At 39.8% G+C, this 18,549-nt stretch overlaps 1 protein-coding gene across 2 annotated transcripts in view; it reads left to right on the top strand.

The window, feature by feature from the left end:
* The window catches only part of SGPL1 (sphingosine-1-phosphate lyase 1), a 62,143-nt gene that overhangs the window by 8,068 nt on the left and 35,526 nt on the right, over nucleotides 1-18,549 (top strand). For both annotated transcript variants that reach the window (XM_080642980.1, XM_080642981.1), the window contains one exon: nucleotides 16,310-16,475. In XM_080642980.1, the coding sequence (XP_080499106.1) occupies nucleotides 16,310-16,475 (166 nt within the window). The remainder of the gene's footprint in view (nucleotides 1-16,309; nucleotides 16,476-18,549) is intronic.

Here is an 18,549-nt window from a genome sequence, read left to right on the forward strand (position 1 = left end):
CTAGCTTCATACAAGTTTGAAATTGTTACATCTTACCTAGCAAGTGTTTTTTTTTTTTATCTAATGATGCTCTTTGACTTAATGTAATATAACTACATGAGTTTTTTGTCCTGAAATAGACAAACTGTAAATGTTGATGAATGAATGACTTGCCTTATGTACAGGCAGAAACTGCAGAACAGTTCTAGCCTATTCAGGTGAACTGTTATTTATGTGTCTTACTATCCCATGAATTGAATAAATCATTTTTAGTTTAAAAAAGAATGTAGCATTTTCTTTTTTGAGGCATAACTTTCATATAGTAAAGGACACAAATCTTAATTGTACAGATCAGTAAATATTTGCACATGGATACACTGTTCTCACTGGCCAGATCAAGACTGAAAAATATCCAGCATCCCAGCAAGCCCCTCATAGCCCACTCAGTTGCTAACCCACCAAAGGTTATCATCCTCACTATGGTTAGTTTTGCTGATTTTTGAACTTTTCATAAATGGAAACATACAATAGGTATATTTTTGTGAATGTCCTTTTTGCTTAACATTTTGTCTGTGAGATTCAGCCATGCTTTTATGTACCAATAGTTTTAAAAATTACTGCAATGTAGTTTTACAGTATATGAAATATCTTAATTTCTTTATTCTATGGTTCATGAATATTTATGTTTCTAGTGTTTGGCTATTATGAGTGACACTGATGCATATATATGTATGTATGTTAATCCTCACCCAAGGATATTTTTTCTATTGATTTATTTTTAGAAGGGGGCGAGAGAGAGAGAGACAGAGAGAAAGAGAGAAAGAAGGCGAGAGAGAGGGAGAGAGAGAAACATCGATGTGAGAGAGACATTGGTTGTCTCCCACAGCTGTCCCAAAGAGGCCAGGGAATGAATCTGCAACCCAGGTACATGCCCTTGACCAGGAATCAAACTGTGACCCTTCAGTGTGCAGGCCGACACTCGGCCACTGAGTTACACCAGCCAGAGCCATGCTGATGCATTCTTGAACGTGTCTTTTGGTAAACATAAATAAATTTCTGGGTCATAGGTATACTGCCCAACAGGTTTCCACAGTGGTTGTGCCAGTTTACATTCTTACATGATTTTCTTAATATATAAATTTTAGATTGAGATTTGGGCAACAAATCTTAAATTTCTGCACACTAATCATTAGAGAGCGCATTGAGAATTCTTTCTTGACGTAGTATAGGCACTTTTAAAATGATAAATGTCCCTTTTCCCCCTGTAATTTTCCTAGAAAGTAAAAGCCGCCTGCGTTCTTGTTACTGTAGTCTATAAGTATTAATAAACATTTGATGGAAACAAAGCAGCCCTGGTTCTTTTTTGAGTATTAAAAGGGCTTTGTTAAGGGCAGAGTTTAGATTTGTAAAACACCATTTATAGCAGTTAATTCCGAGACCAAAATCATAGTCCTCTGGAACTCTTTGGAATCTAAGTAGCTATTCTGGTATATTTGTATTCGGTGCTCAGTATTGGGGAGACCTTGTTTTCTGGAGGCTTTTTCCCAAAGGAATACATCAGTCCTATCTTGACTTTCAGTCTTAATGGTACCAAGTCTTTGAGACAAATACAAAATCCTGTTTGGAAGGACTCTGTACTAGGAAGGAATCTCAGACCAATATGAGAATGCCATGGTAGACCTCCTTATCTAGCTATGTTGCAGCAAGGATGGAAGAAAGCTTAGGATTACATGTTAGAAATCTGCAGCCCTTTTTGCCAATCTTAGGATTTTAAAATCTTTCCCAAGAGTCATGGCTATAGCAGTGAACAGCAATCTTTTGGATGACTGAAATCAGGTTTTTGATCTGTAAATGTAATTATATAATCCCATTTTGTAGGTAGGCAAAAGGTCACTTGCAACCTTATGATTGAGTTACATTGGTGAAGGCAAAGAATTGGCTTAACATCCATCTTAAAAACTCAGGAGTAGTTCACTATTAACATGCATTTCATTACCATGATATGTAAGAAAATACAACATAGGGATAAGTCAAACTGTTGACAACGTCTACCAGCCCTACCTTTGTGACTTAGAACACTGTGAAGGTTGTTTCCCTTGCTGCTTACTGAAGAGGAAAGGAAATGCTTATCATCAGAGAATTCAGATTCATTAAATATTTAGTGTTTCTTATCTGCAGTTATTATTACCTTTACCTCATTTAATATTCACAACAACCCTATGAGTTGATGGTAGTATCTTTTTTTCTTTCTTGTGAACTTTTCATTGAGTTATAACAACAGCATCTATTTTTGCAGATGAGCAAAATCTAGTTGCATAGACATTTAATAATGTACCAAAGGTCATACAGCTTCTAAGTGAGAGGTAAAATTAGAGTTGAAGACTTAGATTACTAGTCCAGACTTTCTAGGACACCCCAGATGCCTGTAGAACACCATTAACATTACTCAAAGAGTCCACACGAGTAGTAATGGGGTGTTGGCTCAGGACAGTACTCAGAGATGGCTGTTGTTTTCACATATCCTGGGTAGTAGTTGGAGTATGTGTTTATGAATTGCCAAAGGAAAAATAGTGTTTTTTAAAAGTTTCTCAATTTTTGCACTTAGTAATTCTGTATATAGAATCTTTAAAATATATACTTTTAACAGTAATGATCCTCTTTGTCTAGGTTATATATAATTGCTCTATACATTTCTAAACTATTATCAGATACTTTTGGTTCCTTTTATTTGAAGTCCAAAACGTTACTTTCTATTTCTGGAATTGCAGTTTCTGCTGTCTTTGGCCCATTTGGAAACTTGTTTTCAGAAAGGCTCCCCCCTCTTTTTTTTTTTTTTTTTTTAAAGCCTGTGAATCCATACAAAATCCTAGGTGTTTGATCTTAGTTGACCATAATCGAATTGCTCCATCATAATGCTTTCTTTTTAAAAATATAAAATTCAGTGGTTTTTAGTATTTACACAGAGTTGTACAATTGTCACCACAATCAAATTTAAAAAGTTTTCTGAAGAAACGCCATACTTATTAGCAGTCACTTATGTTCTCCTAATCCCTTAGCCCTAGGCACACATCAAATGATTTTTTGTCTATAGATTTCCTTATTCAGAATGTTTCATATATATGAAGTCATAGAATATGTCATTTTTGTGATTGGCTTTTCCCACTTATAATGTTTTCAAGGTTCATCCATGTTGTAGCATGATCATAACTTCATTTCTTTTTATTGTAGTTAAAAGGCTTTTCCTGGAGAATTTTAAATAATGGCTGTATCCAATAGTGTTTCTATTTTGTTCTCACAGGAAACATAGGGGGTCTCATCTTAAGTTTACTTTCCATATAATAGAATAGTTTGTCATCTTAAGGCTACTTCTAGGATTCATTTTAAAGAAGGGGTTATTATGGGGAATATGAACCCAAATGACTGGCCTTCAGGATGTCTTGAACCCTTTATAATTATTTTCAAGATTTTATGTTCCCTAGCATTTTTTTTTTTTTTGTGGGGGAGTTTTAGGGGACAGAATTTTCAAAAAAAGGTAAAATCATTACACTCATACAGATAGAAAATGAATACACATTAAGTATTTTATTTTATTTAGAATGAAGAATTCAGGCAGATGTTATAATTAGTTCAAATGAAAACAGATGTATTTATAGATCAAGAATATTAAAATGAATATGAAATGGAGGCAAAATTAGTTTCTTCCATAGTGGAGAGGGAAGTCATTTGAACCTATGCTAGACATGGCAGATTGCCTGTTTATAGATGAAGATTTGTTTGCATTGCTTTCTTTTTTTTTTTGTTAATCCTCACCCGAGGATACTTTTCCATTGATTTTTAGGGAGAGTAGAAGAGAGAAGGAAAGAGAGAGAAACTAATAAAAGGGTAATATGTTAATTAGACTGAACATCTTCTGGATGACCTTCAGGACGTCCTTCCAGACAAAGCCATGGTGGTGGAGCTGAGGCAGAGGCGGTTAGAGGCGATCAGGAAGTCAGGGGAGAGCAGTTAGGGGGATCAGGCCAGGAGGGGAGAGCAGTTAGGGGGATCAGGCTGGCAGGGGAGAGCAGTTAGGGGGATCAGGCCAGCAGGCAGGTGAGTGGTTAGGAGCTAGCAGTCCCAAGGGGTCCCAGAGTGGAGAGGGTGCAGGCTGGGCTGAGGGACCCACCCTTCCCCTGCACGAATTTCGTGCACTGGGCCTCTAGTTTGTAATAAGTCATTTAGCTACTTATTGGAAGAGACTGGGACTTCATGGCAAATTCATAGCAGCATTGTATGTTCAAGTTTTCATGTACTTTCCCCCCACATCTTACCTACTTGCCTTATGCTGAGAAAGTATTTACCAAGAAAACCCATAATTGCTCTTACCTCTACAACCCCTAGCCTGCTCCTCTCCTTATTGAACTTAGTTTTATACATTTCAGTCTTCTCTACTAGTTGAAGCTCCCTGTAGTGTCTTTCTTGATGTATTTGAGAAAAGAGGTGCTCAGAATCATTAGTTGAAAAAGTCAGCATCTGTCTTCAGTTGGTGCCCTGTCCTCACCACAATAAATAAATACAACATTTTAAATGATCATTTTGGCAGTGTTTAGGGCTATCAGCTTTTATGAGCTCAGAAGCTTTGATTTTCCATGAGTGCACCCTAATGACTAGAGCATATTGCATGTCTGTTTCCTTTCGGAAGACAAGATTGTATCACAGTGACGGTAAGGTGCTTTGCCTGAGTACTCCAGTGCCAAGTATGGAGCAATTAGATTTATACACGCTTGTGGAATACACGCTTGTGGAATAGTACTGAGCATGTCTGTCTTTGTCTTGAGGCTTGTCTTAAGGGGAGCACATGGACCGTTAAGCTTTTCGAGAGGAACTTCTCAGATACTAGGTCTCTTGACTCACATAGTGGAATTTTGGGGGAAGTTTATGGTTTACTCTTTACCTCCTAAGAAATGCTATTGAGACATTTCTGTCACAGTCACTAGTGGTTGGTTGGAAGGCTGTCTAGTTTTGCTGTCTTAACTTCTTCAGTGACTTGGGAATTTTCCATTTGGGCTTGTGATCTATTTTTGCTGATGAACTTTAATGCCTTTGGGGCTCTAAAGACAATAGTGTTTTCTTAGCTGTTTATTTTGTACTTTGAAGTTCTTTAGGATGTGATATTAAATCTGTGTTTTTAGGGCACAAGTAAAGAATAAATAATTAACTCTTTGGATATCTTATGTATTTTAACTTCACTCCCTCACCCAGTCTCAGTCTTTAAATTATCGTTTGATCTTAAGATATTAGGTAGTGGGTGAACTGGGTAAAACAGGTTTTTCTTTTCCTCAACAGCCCATTCCTGCTTTAAAACTTGGATTTCTGGCTCTTCTGGAAAAGCTATTGAGGGTTGAATTGTGCAGTGTGTTAGAGGTTAAGAAAGTGGAGGGAGGAGGAAAACAAATCCTTTCTTCTCTGTAGCATTGTAGGGTGGAAGATTTTGATTTTCATTAGTATCTGGCCAAAGAATAAATGTTAGCCAGGAACAATGAATGAGTTGATCTCGTTGATTCATGTGGCTGGGACCTGGCTTTAACAGGTCTAGGAAAGCTTGGAGATGTCTTTGTACCCCCTAACTTTGGTGATTGGGTCTCAGTAATATGTTACCTATTGGGTAATTATTTTATAAAAGAAGGGGATGGGGAGGGAAGGGGACAAGTTATAGTGTAGAGAAGCTGTTTTTAACCAAGAATGCCCATCAGAATCATGGGGGAGGTTTTACAAAATACATTTTTTTCTGGGCTCCACTCTATACTTACTGAACCATCTGGTGGGATATTATCAGAAAAGCTCGTTGGATGATTTTGATGCACTTCACTGGTTTTGATGTTCTGCACTAGTGGAAAGAGTATTGACCAGAAGTTAGATTCTGATGGGGCCTCTGCATGTAGTTTGACCCCAGGGAAGGCACACTTTAGTTTTAGTCTTTGAGCCTCAATTTCTTCATCATTGAAAAGGATTGGGTTAGGTGGTCTATAAGCTTCCTTCAAACAGCAACATTATATGATTTTGAAGACAACTCTCCTGAAGTACTTTTCAAACTGATTCCTTTCAGTCTTTTTTTTTGGAAGCAGGTAGTAGTGTAAGTCTCTAGCTGAGAGAAGAATGAGTTTTGAGAAAGCCATTGATAGCTATTCACACTCCAAAAGCACTCAATGTTTGTAGGACAATGTTCAGATTACTTGGCAGTGTTGTCTGTCTTAGTTGGGAGAGTAGTAAAGCTGTGGCTCTTAATTTAGTTCCTGGAATAAACTGGATGATGTAACTATGAGAACTGTCTATTTTGAACCTGTTGGTTTTCTGATAGTTTGTGCCACTGATAGTTTGGCTCTGGAAACCTGGACTGTGGAAAATGTAGTGGGAAAAAAAAACAATGTATTTTGAGCCAGAAGGTTTGAGTCCTGGCTGTGAGCTGTGTGACCTTTGGGCCTCTGTGTCTTCATCTGTGAAGGATGGAGAGTGGGTCATGAACTGATCTTTAACCTCCCTTTTAATTTAACTCTGATGGCCTATGGCATGATGTGTCTTGTGTGCTCATTAGAAGGGTGCCAGTGTGTGCAGAGTGTGGTTACAAATAACCAGCCATTCTTTTCTGGGTCAAACCATCACCACTGGGAGAAATGTGGGAGAGGAGGTGGCAGGATCTTCCTAGGATCTTAGGAAACGAATTGTCATAAGTATATGCAGTATTTCACTTTAGTTGAATAAATATTGAGTTCCTACCACGTTGAAGATGCTATTCTAGATGGTGTAGGAGATATAAAAATTAGGTCCTTGCCCTAACCCAGTGGTCGGCAAACTCATTAGTCAACAGAGCCAAATATCAACAGTAGGATTGAAATTTCTTTTGAGAGCCAAATTTTTTAAACTTAAACTTCTTCTAACGCCACTTCTTCAAAATAGACTCGCCCAGGCTGTGGTATTTTGTGGAAGAGCCACACTCAAGGGCCAAAGAGCCGCATGTGGCTCGCGAGCCGCGGTTTGCTGACCACTGCCCTAACCGGTTTGGCTCAGTGGATAGAGCATCGGCCTGAGGACTGAAGGGTCCCAGGTTTGATTCCGGTCAAGGGCATGTACCTTGGTTGCAGGCACATACCCAGTGGGAGGTGTGCAGGAGGCAGCTGTTTGATGTTTCTCTCTCATCATTGTTTCTGACTCTCTATCCCTCTCCTTTCCTCTCTGTAAAAAATCAATAAAAAAAAATTAGGTCCTCCCTCTTGTTTATATTCTTATCAGACCTGGTACCATAAGAGAGTTCAGATATTAAAATAATCATTTGGTTATTCTCCCACACCAGGGTAGAGTGCATATTAACTCAATGCAGTTGGCTCATGCAGTTTGGCCCTGATTGACTCTTGAGAAATAACCTGAATTGTGGCATATGGATATTTGGCATATTACAAATGCAGAGAAGACGTTGTGCTGTGTAAGAAGACGAACCTTTTGTAAGGAAGTAGCTTTCCCTGAATCCTGATTTACAATGATATTTACAATGATTATTAGGCATTACTGTTTTGAATTTTTCCTCTAGGGAGTGACACTTGGAAGCCCGGTCTGTGTTGTGGTCAGCAGTCTGTATTTGGACAAAGCAGGAAGTTTGAAAGGTACAGGTTGTTATTAGAGCCAAAGGAAACTAATTTGTGTGCACTTTAGTTTTGACCAGACATCATTAGAAGGCTTTGTTCTGTGTAATACTCAGCTGAGAAAATTACTACCTTTTCTTTGGCAAGGAATGGTGTGTCTCTGCGGCAGTTCAGAAATTATCAGTAGAGTAGATCATGACAGCAGAAATGTTTTTCTTTAAAGTTTAGCTTGATTTTTAATTAATTAATTAATTTATTTATTATTTATTTTTAATTTTTAAAAATATTTTATTGATTTTTTTTACAGAGAGGAAGGGAGAGGGATAGAGAATTAGAAACATGGATGAGAGAGAAACATCTATCAGCTGCCTCCTGCACACCCCCTACCGGGGATGTGCCCGCAACCAAGGTACATGCCCTTGACTGGAATCGAATCCGGGACCCTTCAATCCGCAGGCCGACGCTCTATCCACTGAGCCATACCGGTTTCGGCAGCTTGATTTTTTAATGTGAAAGGAACAAGAAGGAGAAAGTACATTGGAATGTCTTGTTGGTTCCTCTGCTTGGCTTTACAGCTCTTTGGTACTCTTCTTTTTTTTTTTTTTTAATATATTTTATTGATTTTTTACAGGGAGGAAGGGAGAGGGATAGAGAGTCAAAAACATCGATGAGAGAGAAACATTGATCAGCTGCCTCCTGCACACTCCCCACCGGGTATGTGCCTGCAACCAAGGCACGTGCCCCTGACCGGAATAGAATCAAGGGACCCTTGAGTCCGCAGGCCGAAGCTCTATCCACTGAGCCAAACCAGTCAGGGCTGGTACTCTTCTTTTAGGCTATAATTCCTCCAGTTAGGTTTTGATGTTTATAATGTTTTGAAATCCTGAGCAATGGTTCCAGAAGTTTTGGATTCAACTTGAAGTGTAAAGTCCTGGGTTTTAGCTCTGACTCTGCTATTTACTACTGAGTTTGCTATAGAGCAGGTCACTTAACCTTTCTTAACTTATTTTCCCCACCCATAAAGTGAAATTCTTCATTCTTAACCTAAGAACCTCATGAGGTTATAAAGTATAAATAAGATAATATGAAAGATATTTAAAAATTTTAAGTTGTATAAATATTACCATGTATCCTCTGCGAATAAGTAATGCTTTTAAGTGCTTCACCCTTTCCTGTATATGTTGACATGGGCCTTTGGCCTTCTCTTTCTTAATTAGTCCTCTTCCCTCTGTAATCAGGTGGCCACCTAATCTTTGAGTTTTAAAGGGAAGAGAAAGTTTTAAGTGAAGCAAACGGTTGAACTCTCTCATCCCTGTAAAATAGTGCCATGTAGGTGGTGGGCACTCAGGAATAATTGTTGAATAGATGGAAACCCTTACGCAGTAGGCATCTCTGTAGCAGTGGCAGCATTGTGGGGCAGGTCTCATAGGATGGTGTGTGGTAGGCAGTTCTAGGGGCTGCCTGAATGGAGATGCCATTGTCCTTAAATAAGACAAATGTAGATGGTTAGCCCCTCTTGAATAGGGATTGCTACGATTTGTATTGTCTCCAAGGAAAGAAGCACCATCAGTGTGGGCCTGGAAATAAATAAATACACACACACACACACACACACACACACACACACACACACACATACATATATATATTTAAATATATTTTATTGATTTTTTTTACAGAGAGAAAGGGAGAGGGATAGAGAGTTAGAAACATCTATGGGAAAGAAACATCGATCAGCTGCCTCCTGCACACCTCCCACAGGGGATGTGCCCGCAACCAAGGTACATGCCCTTGACTGGAATCGAACCCGGGACCTTTCAGTCCACAGGCCAACACTCTATCCACTGAGCCAAACCAGTCAGGGCAAGCCTAGAAATATATTTTAATGATTCTCATTTGTAGAATGTTTTTTTCTGGTATAAATTGGTAATTAAGAAATTGAATGGGGAAAAATCACTGTCTAATTGGCAGTTGGTCAGATACAGTACTAGTTCTCAAAGAAGTTTTTCTTGGGAGAAAAGGGTTGCGGATAGTGCCAGAATGGGAAGTTTGCTTATAGAATCTTGTTCTCTTGGAGTGATTTAGGGTCTAAAAGAGATTAATTAACATTATTGGGGATAACTGTGGCTGCCGATAGGAAATTAACGTATGACTGAAGAATTCTGAATCTCCATTGACTTAGTTGATTCATCACATCATAATCCTGGCCTCACAAAAATGATAAGAGAATAAATTACAAATATAAAAAGTATTGAGATTGTGGAGAGTGAAAAATTATGTTAGTGTTCATTCTCTTCACTGCCCTTATATAACCACATTCCAAATTTAAGGAAGCCAGGAGTAAAATCACTCTAGGGCACTAGTTTCAAACCTCTGAAGGCCATGATATATTTAGAGGAACATAGAATCAATTTAGTGGGGTCAAGCATTTAAAAAAAGAAGAAATAGAAATGTGAATGCATCACAAGTAATAAGGTGTTAGGTATTATTTTGGAAATTATTGGTTTGGTTTTTATCTTTTTGTTGCTGTGTGTACTAGATTGTGTTGTAAAATATGTTTCTGTGGGACTGTGTTGGAAAAGTTTGAAACTCATGGGTCTCACAAGTAACATGCCCCAGATTTGCAGAACTTGCGGACTTCCACTATTGTGTTACATTCATGGAAGTGTCTTGCTGCTTTGAAGTGATTTGGGTGCTGAAGGAGTACATTATGTTTGGGAATAGCAGGATACTAAACTCCCATAAATTCTAGCAGCTGTCTAATAATGATTAGGATTATTGAGTACTATTTTGATGTCTACTTAGGCATCACCTAAATCATTAGAATAAGAAGAGAAAGGCTGGGAGTTTAGTCATCATTATTTGACAATAGCTTCTTAAAAGTAGTTAACATTTTGAATCTTCATACTACTAAGGTTTATCTATTTTTTTCCTTTAATAATATGCTTTCAAAAGATTTATGGTATTCTTTACTGCCACTTTATATATTCCCATTGAGCAAAGTATTTTTTTCTCTCTGGAGGAATATATTTCCAATTTTATAACAAAGTATGAAAGGAAAGAATGCCTTATGTGGGGAAATTTTACCCAAACTACTGTCCTGTTAAGCAAGGACTGGAGATAACACACCCACACACATTCACAGATACATATCCAGATACAATTTATTTTGAGATGATTATTTTGTGTTCCTTCTAGATAAAGAATTGGAGACACAGATTGGTGAAATAATTTGCTAGGAGTTAACAGGAGAACATACATTGTGCAAAGAAAACTCTTCGGTTGGTACTGGATCATAATGTGTTTTCTGCCTATGAACACTGAAAATAAAAGACTTGGAAGAGTACTGAGTAATGAGTCAGGAGGCCTGGGTTCCTAGTCTGTGCTCTGATATAGCCTGTCTATATAAGCTTAGGCATGCTATTTCACGTTAAGGTCTCTGTTTGATCTCCAAAGGTCCCTTCAACATTTACTAGTATGTTATTGCTTCCCAAATGGCTGGAGTATTGCATCAGGACCCATCCTGGGGTTTGTGCTGTTTGCAAGGCCCCAAGGAACTGCCTCATTCTTTTTCTCCAAGGAGAGAGCATACATTACCCCACAGAGCCCTATAATGCAATGACATGTCAGTGCTATGAGGTGCTTCAATTAATTGGGGACTGAGCCTAGGTTGTTTGTAGTAACCAAGAAGGATCTTGGAAGGAGGCCAGGAGATACGATTTCTGTGACCAGCTAGTTCATGCTCAAAAAGCTTGTTAGGATCCATCTGAGTACAGTATCATTCTGTCTTTGGAATAAGAGAAATTAGAACTGTATCTCCTGTTACAGACTTTGAATTCAAGGGCTTCCATTATATTCTTGTAGCAATTACCAAGAAAAATATATTCTTGCCAAATATAATTTTACAGATTATAGCAAGGAATGCTTTCATATCTTAATAGGCTTAAAAATTAAATTAGTTTGCATTTGCTGATTCTTTGACCTCTCCCTAATATTAGTTATATTGCTTTATTGTTCAGTGCTGTGAAGAGTTGATAATATCTACAGTCATCTTTTGACATTGGCAATAACCTCTGTCTTCTGGGTAAATTAGGACCTATATCATCAGAGGAAAATCTGATCTGAATGATTGTTCTTCCTTCATCCCATTCATCCACACTGTTAAACCATTTGGGTTAATCACAGCTTTCACCACAAGATTCTTTAGATATGTTTGATGATGAGGGACTCCTGTGGTCTTTCCTCAGGTCTTGACTGCCACTGCCACTGGTGTGCAGGATTGAGGTTGTTGATAGCAACAGTGGGCTCTGGGGAATGGTCACCAAGAACTTAAGAGGAGGTTGTAGATAAGCCATGTTTCCATGGATAGCCCTCTAGGGAACCCAGTACTTGCCTGAAGTTAATTACCTTACATTGCAGCCTAATTGCTAAGGGTAAAAATGTTTTCAATAAACATTTGTTGAGCACTATCTCCTTCTAAGCTTTCATGCACTTATTAGAACACTAGAGGCCCGGTGCACGAAATTTGTGCACTAGGGGCGAGAGTGTCCCTCAGCCCAGCCTGCATGCTCTCCAATCCGGGACATCCCTCTCACAATCCGGGACTGCTGGCTCCCAACCACTCGCCTGCCTGCCTGCCTGATTGCCCCTAACCGCTTCTGCCTGCCAGCCTGATCACCCCCTAACCACTCCCCTGCCAGCCTAATCGATGCCTAACTGCTCCCCTGCCGGCCCGATTGCCCCCAACTGCCCTCCCCTGCCAGCCTGGTCGCCCCCAACTGCCCTCCCCCTGCCGGCCCGGTCACTCCTAACTACCCTCCCCTGCCAGCCCGGTTGCCCCCAACTGCCCTCCCCTGAGGGCCTAGTCACCCCTAACTGCCCTCCCCTGCTGGCCTGGTCACCCCTAACTTCCCTCCCCTGCTGGCCTGATCGCCCACAACTGCCCTCCCCTGCTGGCCATCTTGTGGTGTCTATCTTGTGACCACATGGGGGCAGCCATCTTGTGCGAGGGCATGATGGTCAATTTGCATATTACCTCTTTATTATATAGGATTGTGTGTAGAAACAGGAAATATCATCTTTTTCTCAAAATCTCTTCTACCTTCTTCTGCTTCCCCTCCTGTTCTTTTACTCAGTTTCTCAAACTTGAACTTGGAATTATTTGTACTCTTTCCAGCCTGTACTTTCTATGTCTAATAAGTTATCAAACCCTGTTTGCTTCACTACCAAAAATGTTTTTCAAATTCATACTGCTTTTTGTCCCCAATGTTTTACTGCTTAAGGTCAAGCCCAGTTTATTTTTCTCCTGGACTGTTTCAATAATCCCTTTAAACTAAAATTTCGTTTCTAATCTCTGTCCTCCTTCTTTTTAGCTCCCAACCAGTTATCTTTTTTTTTTTTTTTAAATTATTTTCCTGATTTAACAACCCATGACTTTTGTTTTTGTTTTTGTTTTTTTACAATTTGCTTTATTTTTACTCAACATTATATTCTGGAAATTTTTCCATGTAGATCATTCAGATTTACCTTCTTTTTAATGCTGCATTAAAATGTGTGTGTTATAGTTTTGGCCAGGTGGCTCAGTTGGTTGGAGCATCATCCGTACACCAGAAGATTGTGGGTTTGATTCCTGGTCAGGGCATATACCTAGGTTGTGGGTTTGATCTCCCATTGGGGTGCATAAGGGAGTCAACTGATCAATGTTTCTCTTACATCGATAATGTTTTCTCTTTCTCTCTGTCTCTCCTGCCTCTCGCCCCCTTCCTCTCTCTTTAAACTCAGTAAAAAATACAGCCTCAGGTGAGGATTAAAAAAAGTGTTTATTATAGTTTATTTAGCCATTCCTTTATGAATGGACATTTTTGTTATTTATATTTTTTTCCCTTTGTTACAGAGAATACTGAAGTAAGTGTCCATAAATATGTGCAAGATGCCAAAAAGTGGGATTTCTGGGTCAAAATGAATGTAATGTTGACACTGGCAAATCACTTTACAAAAAGTGCCTATCTATATTCCCACTTTCCATGCCTTTTTTTTTTTTTTAGGATCATTGGTAATCTGGACTTAGTGTACTTCTGCCTCAGTGCTCTGATTGACATATTTACTCATTTACTGTCAGCCACTGTCCTAGTTTCTATTCAGTACAAATGGTGTGCTGGGCTCTCTCTATATGTTGGGGATTTAGTACCTGATAAGACAGATAGGATACCTGCCATCATCTAGTTTACCCTCCTAACACATAAACTTTTTGCTATTCCCAGATTCCTTTTATGCATTTGCAGCTACTTTTCTCTCTTCCTCGTATGGCTTTTATATTTTTAACTTTTTTTTTTTTTTGCCTGGATAATTTTCTTTGATCATTCTTTTACCTTTTTAACCTGGTTAGATTTTATCTTCTGTCATATCTTCCTCATCTCCTCTTAGGAAGAGGTAGATAGGCCTTCCTCAGTGGTCTCTCATAGCACCTCACTTGCATCTTTTTTATAGTGTTTATGCTGAAGAATTTGTTTTTTTTAATTTATTTTTTATTGATTTCAGAGAGGAAGGGAGAGGCAGAGAGAGAGAGAGAGAGAGAGAAAGAAAGAAAGAGAGAGAGAGAGAGAGGGAGAGATCAGTGATGACAGAGAATCACAGATTGGCTGCCACACTGGGGATCGAACCCACAACCTGGGCATATGCCCTGACTGGGAATCAGTTGACACTCAACCACTGAGCCACGCCAGCTGGGCTATACTGAAGAGTTTTAATTATTTGTTTATATATGTGTGCACTTGTGTATGCATGTATGTGTATGCATGCATATTCACACATACAGATCTCTCCCATTAGAGTATAAGCTCAGTAAGGGCAGACACCTGTGATATTTACCTAAGCACTCCCCCAGCTTAATACCTTAAACATTGGAGATGCTTAATAAATGTTGATTAAGTGAATGAATAACAAACTATCAGATTAACTTATTTTGTATAGGGCTCACAGGGGCTTGTAAATATGACTAAGACCTATCTTCAAGGACAAACCATGTAGTCAGGGAGATAAGAAACAGATGAGTAGACTGCAAGGTGATTTGTGATAAGCTCTGTGTAGAGCTGGGATGGGGAACCTTTATTCTGCCAAGGGTCATTTGGATATTTATAACATCACTAGAGGCCCGGTGCATGAACTTCATGCGGCGGGAGGCGGGGTCCCCTCAGCCCAGCCTGCACCCTCTTCAATCCGGGACCCCTTGGGGGACATCCCTCTCACAATCCTGGACTGCTGGCTCCTAACTGCTCACCTGCCTGCCTGCCTGGTCGCCCCTAACTGCCCCCCCCCCCCCGCCACTGGCCTAGTCGCCCCTCACTGCCCCCCCTGCCAGACTAATTGCCCCCAACTGCTCCCACTGCTGGCCTGGTCGCCCTCAACTGCACGCCCCCTCCGCTGGCCTGGTTGCCTCTTACTGCTCCCCCTGCCTGCCTGATCTCCCCCAACTGCCCCCTTCTGCAGGCCTGGTTGCCCCTAACTGCTCCCGCCCCCTTTCAGCCTGCTTGCCCCCAACTGCCCCCCCTGCTGGCCTGGTTGCCCCCAACTGCCCTTCCCTGCTGGCCTGGTTGCCCCACACAGCCTGCTGTTCAGTCGTTTGGTCGTCCCTCACTAACCTCCCTGCTGGCCTGGTTGTAGGCAGCCATCTTGTGAGGGCATCAGGGTCAATTTGCATATTACCTCTTTATTATATAGGATTTGCAGGCCACACAAAATTATCAACTTAAAAATTAGCCTGCTATATTTGGTCAAACATTTAATTAACTCACCCCTAATGCCTTGGCAGGGCCAGACCAAATAATTGACATTCCCCACTCCTGGTGTAGAGGCACAAATGAGTACTTGAGAATTTAAAGAGATAGATATATTCTCATGAATAGGATATTCTGGTAAATTTTCAGATGAGAGGACTTTTTTCTTATTTGTGAGTGATGCACATAGTGATAAGGTATGTCCCTGGCTCCCAAAGTTTTTAGTCAAATAGGGCCTTAGAGCAGAGATTGCAGTCTATGGTCTATGGGCCAAATCAAACCTGCTGTCCATTTTTGTACAGCCTATGAGCTAAGAATGATATTTTACATTTCAAAAATTGTTTTTATAAAGATAATATTTGGTGCTATGAGTAATGATACGAAATTCAGATTTTAGCATCTGTAATTAAATATTGTTGGAACACAGCCACGTTCTTCTGTGTACCCACTGTCTGACTGCATTTGTGCTACAATAGCAGAGCTGTGTGGCTATAACAGACACTTTTTGGCCTGCGACGCCCACAGTACTTATTCTGGCCTTTTACAGAAACAGTCTGCCAAATCCTGGACAGAAGGTGGGAGAAATTCAGATAAAGTTGAGAAGAGAAAGACATCCATATTGAGAACGAATGTTTGAGTTAAGTGGGACAGTGAATACTATAGTCATACTGAAGCTTTAGAGCTGAAATGATGATCTAGCTTATCCTTTTATTTTACAGAATAGTTAGAAGATCTGAAATCTTGTCAAAGTCCACAGGACTTGTAGAGGGGCAGTGTTCACTGGAGTGAAAGGAGCAGGAGCTTTGGGTGATAAGATTATTGTTGGGTAGGGCCAGATTATGAATGTCCTTGCCCTTGAAAGATGAGAGTTGAAGAATAAACTAAGAACAGACTTTTCCTTTCTCTCTCTGAATGTAATACTTCTTTTTTCTCTTGTATTTCTAGAAGGCCTTTGAGCCCTACTTCGAGATTTTGGAAGTATATTCCACAAAGGCCAAGAATTACGTAAATGGTCATTGCACCAAATATGAGCCCTGGCAACTAATTGCATGGAGTGTCGTGTGGACCCTGCTGATAGTCTGGGTATATGAGTTTGTCTTCCAACCAGAGAGTAAGTATACTATCCTCTGTAAAGGAATAGTGGAGGTTCACTAGCTTTGAAACTCATACTGATGATTAGACTGATTTCTTGCCTTTTAGTTTTGTTCTGATTTTTAAAAGTTAATGGGAAGTGGGGCATTGTCTTCTGACTGGCAAAGTCTCATTATAATAGGAATCTTGTGTAACTCTTACTACTTACGTTGATTTTTCTGAATTTGCAACTTACATAAAAACTCCTAAGAAATTAGTCATTGTAAGGATCACAGATATCTGAGTGCGGCTTAAATCATCTTCACTTTTAGTTTCTTGTCTAGAACGTAATTGTGCCACCTGGACCTCCCAAAGTAGGAATCATTGCTTTAATCTTCGGCCATCCTTTCAAGATTAGGTGAAATTGGAACAGAACTCATGCAATGGTCATTTCAGTGTCTGCCATGTAGGCTCTGGTGCTAGGCTCTGGTGAGATCTAAATAAGTGATAGAGGGCCCTGTCTCTTGGAGTTGACCTTCTGATATCAGGAGACAGTGCACTTTGAGCTTCCTGGGTAGTGCCTCAGGGAGCTAATTGATATGGGGAAGAGGAAGCCACTTCTCTAGATAGAAGATGAGAAGTCTTTTAGCAATCAGTTTGTAAATCGTACATCCTTACTAAGGTCCTGCTTACCCTCCCTACCCCTAAAAAACCCCAACCTGATTACATATTTCCTCCTTGTTAATTATTTTCCCCTGCACATTGTGCTTGGGAAGTAAATGGTAGGAGTGGTGGTAGGTGTTCTATAACACTCCCTGCATCCCTTTCCTACCCTTATTAGGGTATCCCAGTTAACTTCCTTGGGATAAGAAACCATTAACATTGAAGGAATTTGCTTGTCATTTCTCATATGTCTAAAATTTCCACAACTATTTTTTTCCCTGATCACATTTGTTTGAAAGGGCTCTTTAACTATTTTTTCTGCTTTTCTTTCTCTTCCCCCCAGGAAAATCAAATTAGAAGCTAGACTCTGTTTTATTTCTATCATGTAAATAGCCATTGAGCCATTCTAGTAACATTGCATAGTAAAATTAGTTCACTCCAGCTTTAAAAACCCAGTCCTCAGTTTCTGTTCCTAGTCTTTGCAAGATTTTCTCAAACTTTGACAACTTAGACAGACTAATCCTGTTAGTGCCTGTACTTGTGCTAGCACCAGGCTGTATCTGCTCTGTGGTTTGGAAATGGACGCAGTCCTTGTCTTTCTGCTCAGGCTTATTCCTTTCTGGGAACCTTTTTTTTTTTTTAAAAGTTTATCTTTATTGTTGAAAGTATTACACATGTTCCCCTTTTTACCCCCATGAACCCCCTCCCCTCATCTCCCTTCCCCTCCCCAGGCCTTCCTCACACTATTGTCTGTCCATGGCCTATGTATATATGCATTTAAGTTCATTGGTTCATCTCTTCCTGCTTTCCTCTCCCTCCTCCACATCCTTTGAAATATGTCAGACTGTTGTATGTTTCAACGTCTCTGGATCTTTTCTGTTCATCAGTTTATTTTGTTCATTAGATTTCACATATAACAGATCATGTGATACTTGTCTTTCTCTGACTGGCTTATTTTGCTTAAGCATAATATTCTCCAGGTCCCTCCATGCTGTCTCAAAAGGTAAGAGATCCTTATTTTTTACAGCTGCATAATATTCCATGGTGTGAATGTACCACAGTTTTTAAGTCATCTACTGATGGGCACTTGGGCTGCTTCCAAATCTTAGCTATTGTAAATAACACGGCTGTGAACATAGAGGTGCATATATTCTTTCTGATTGGTGTTTCTGGTTTCTTAGGATATATTCCTAGCAGTGGGATCACTGGGTCAAATGGCAGTGACATTTTTAATTTTTTGAGGAAACTCCACACTCTTTTCCATTGTGGTTGTGCCAGTCTGCATTCCCACCAGCAGTGTACTAGGGTTCCTTTGTCTTCTCATCCTAGCCAGTACTTGTTGTTTGTTGATTTACTGGTGATAGCCATTCTGACAGGTGTGAAATGGTACCTCATTGTTGTTCTAGTTTGCATCTCTCTAATGATTAGTGACTTTGAGCAATTTTTCATAT

This window comes from Plecotus auritus, assembly GCF_963455305.1.
Source record: "Plecotus auritus genome assembly, chromosome: 9".
In the NCBI taxonomy this organism is placed as follows: domain Eukaryota; kingdom Metazoa; phylum Chordata; class Mammalia; order Chiroptera; family Vespertilionidae; genus Plecotus; species Plecotus auritus.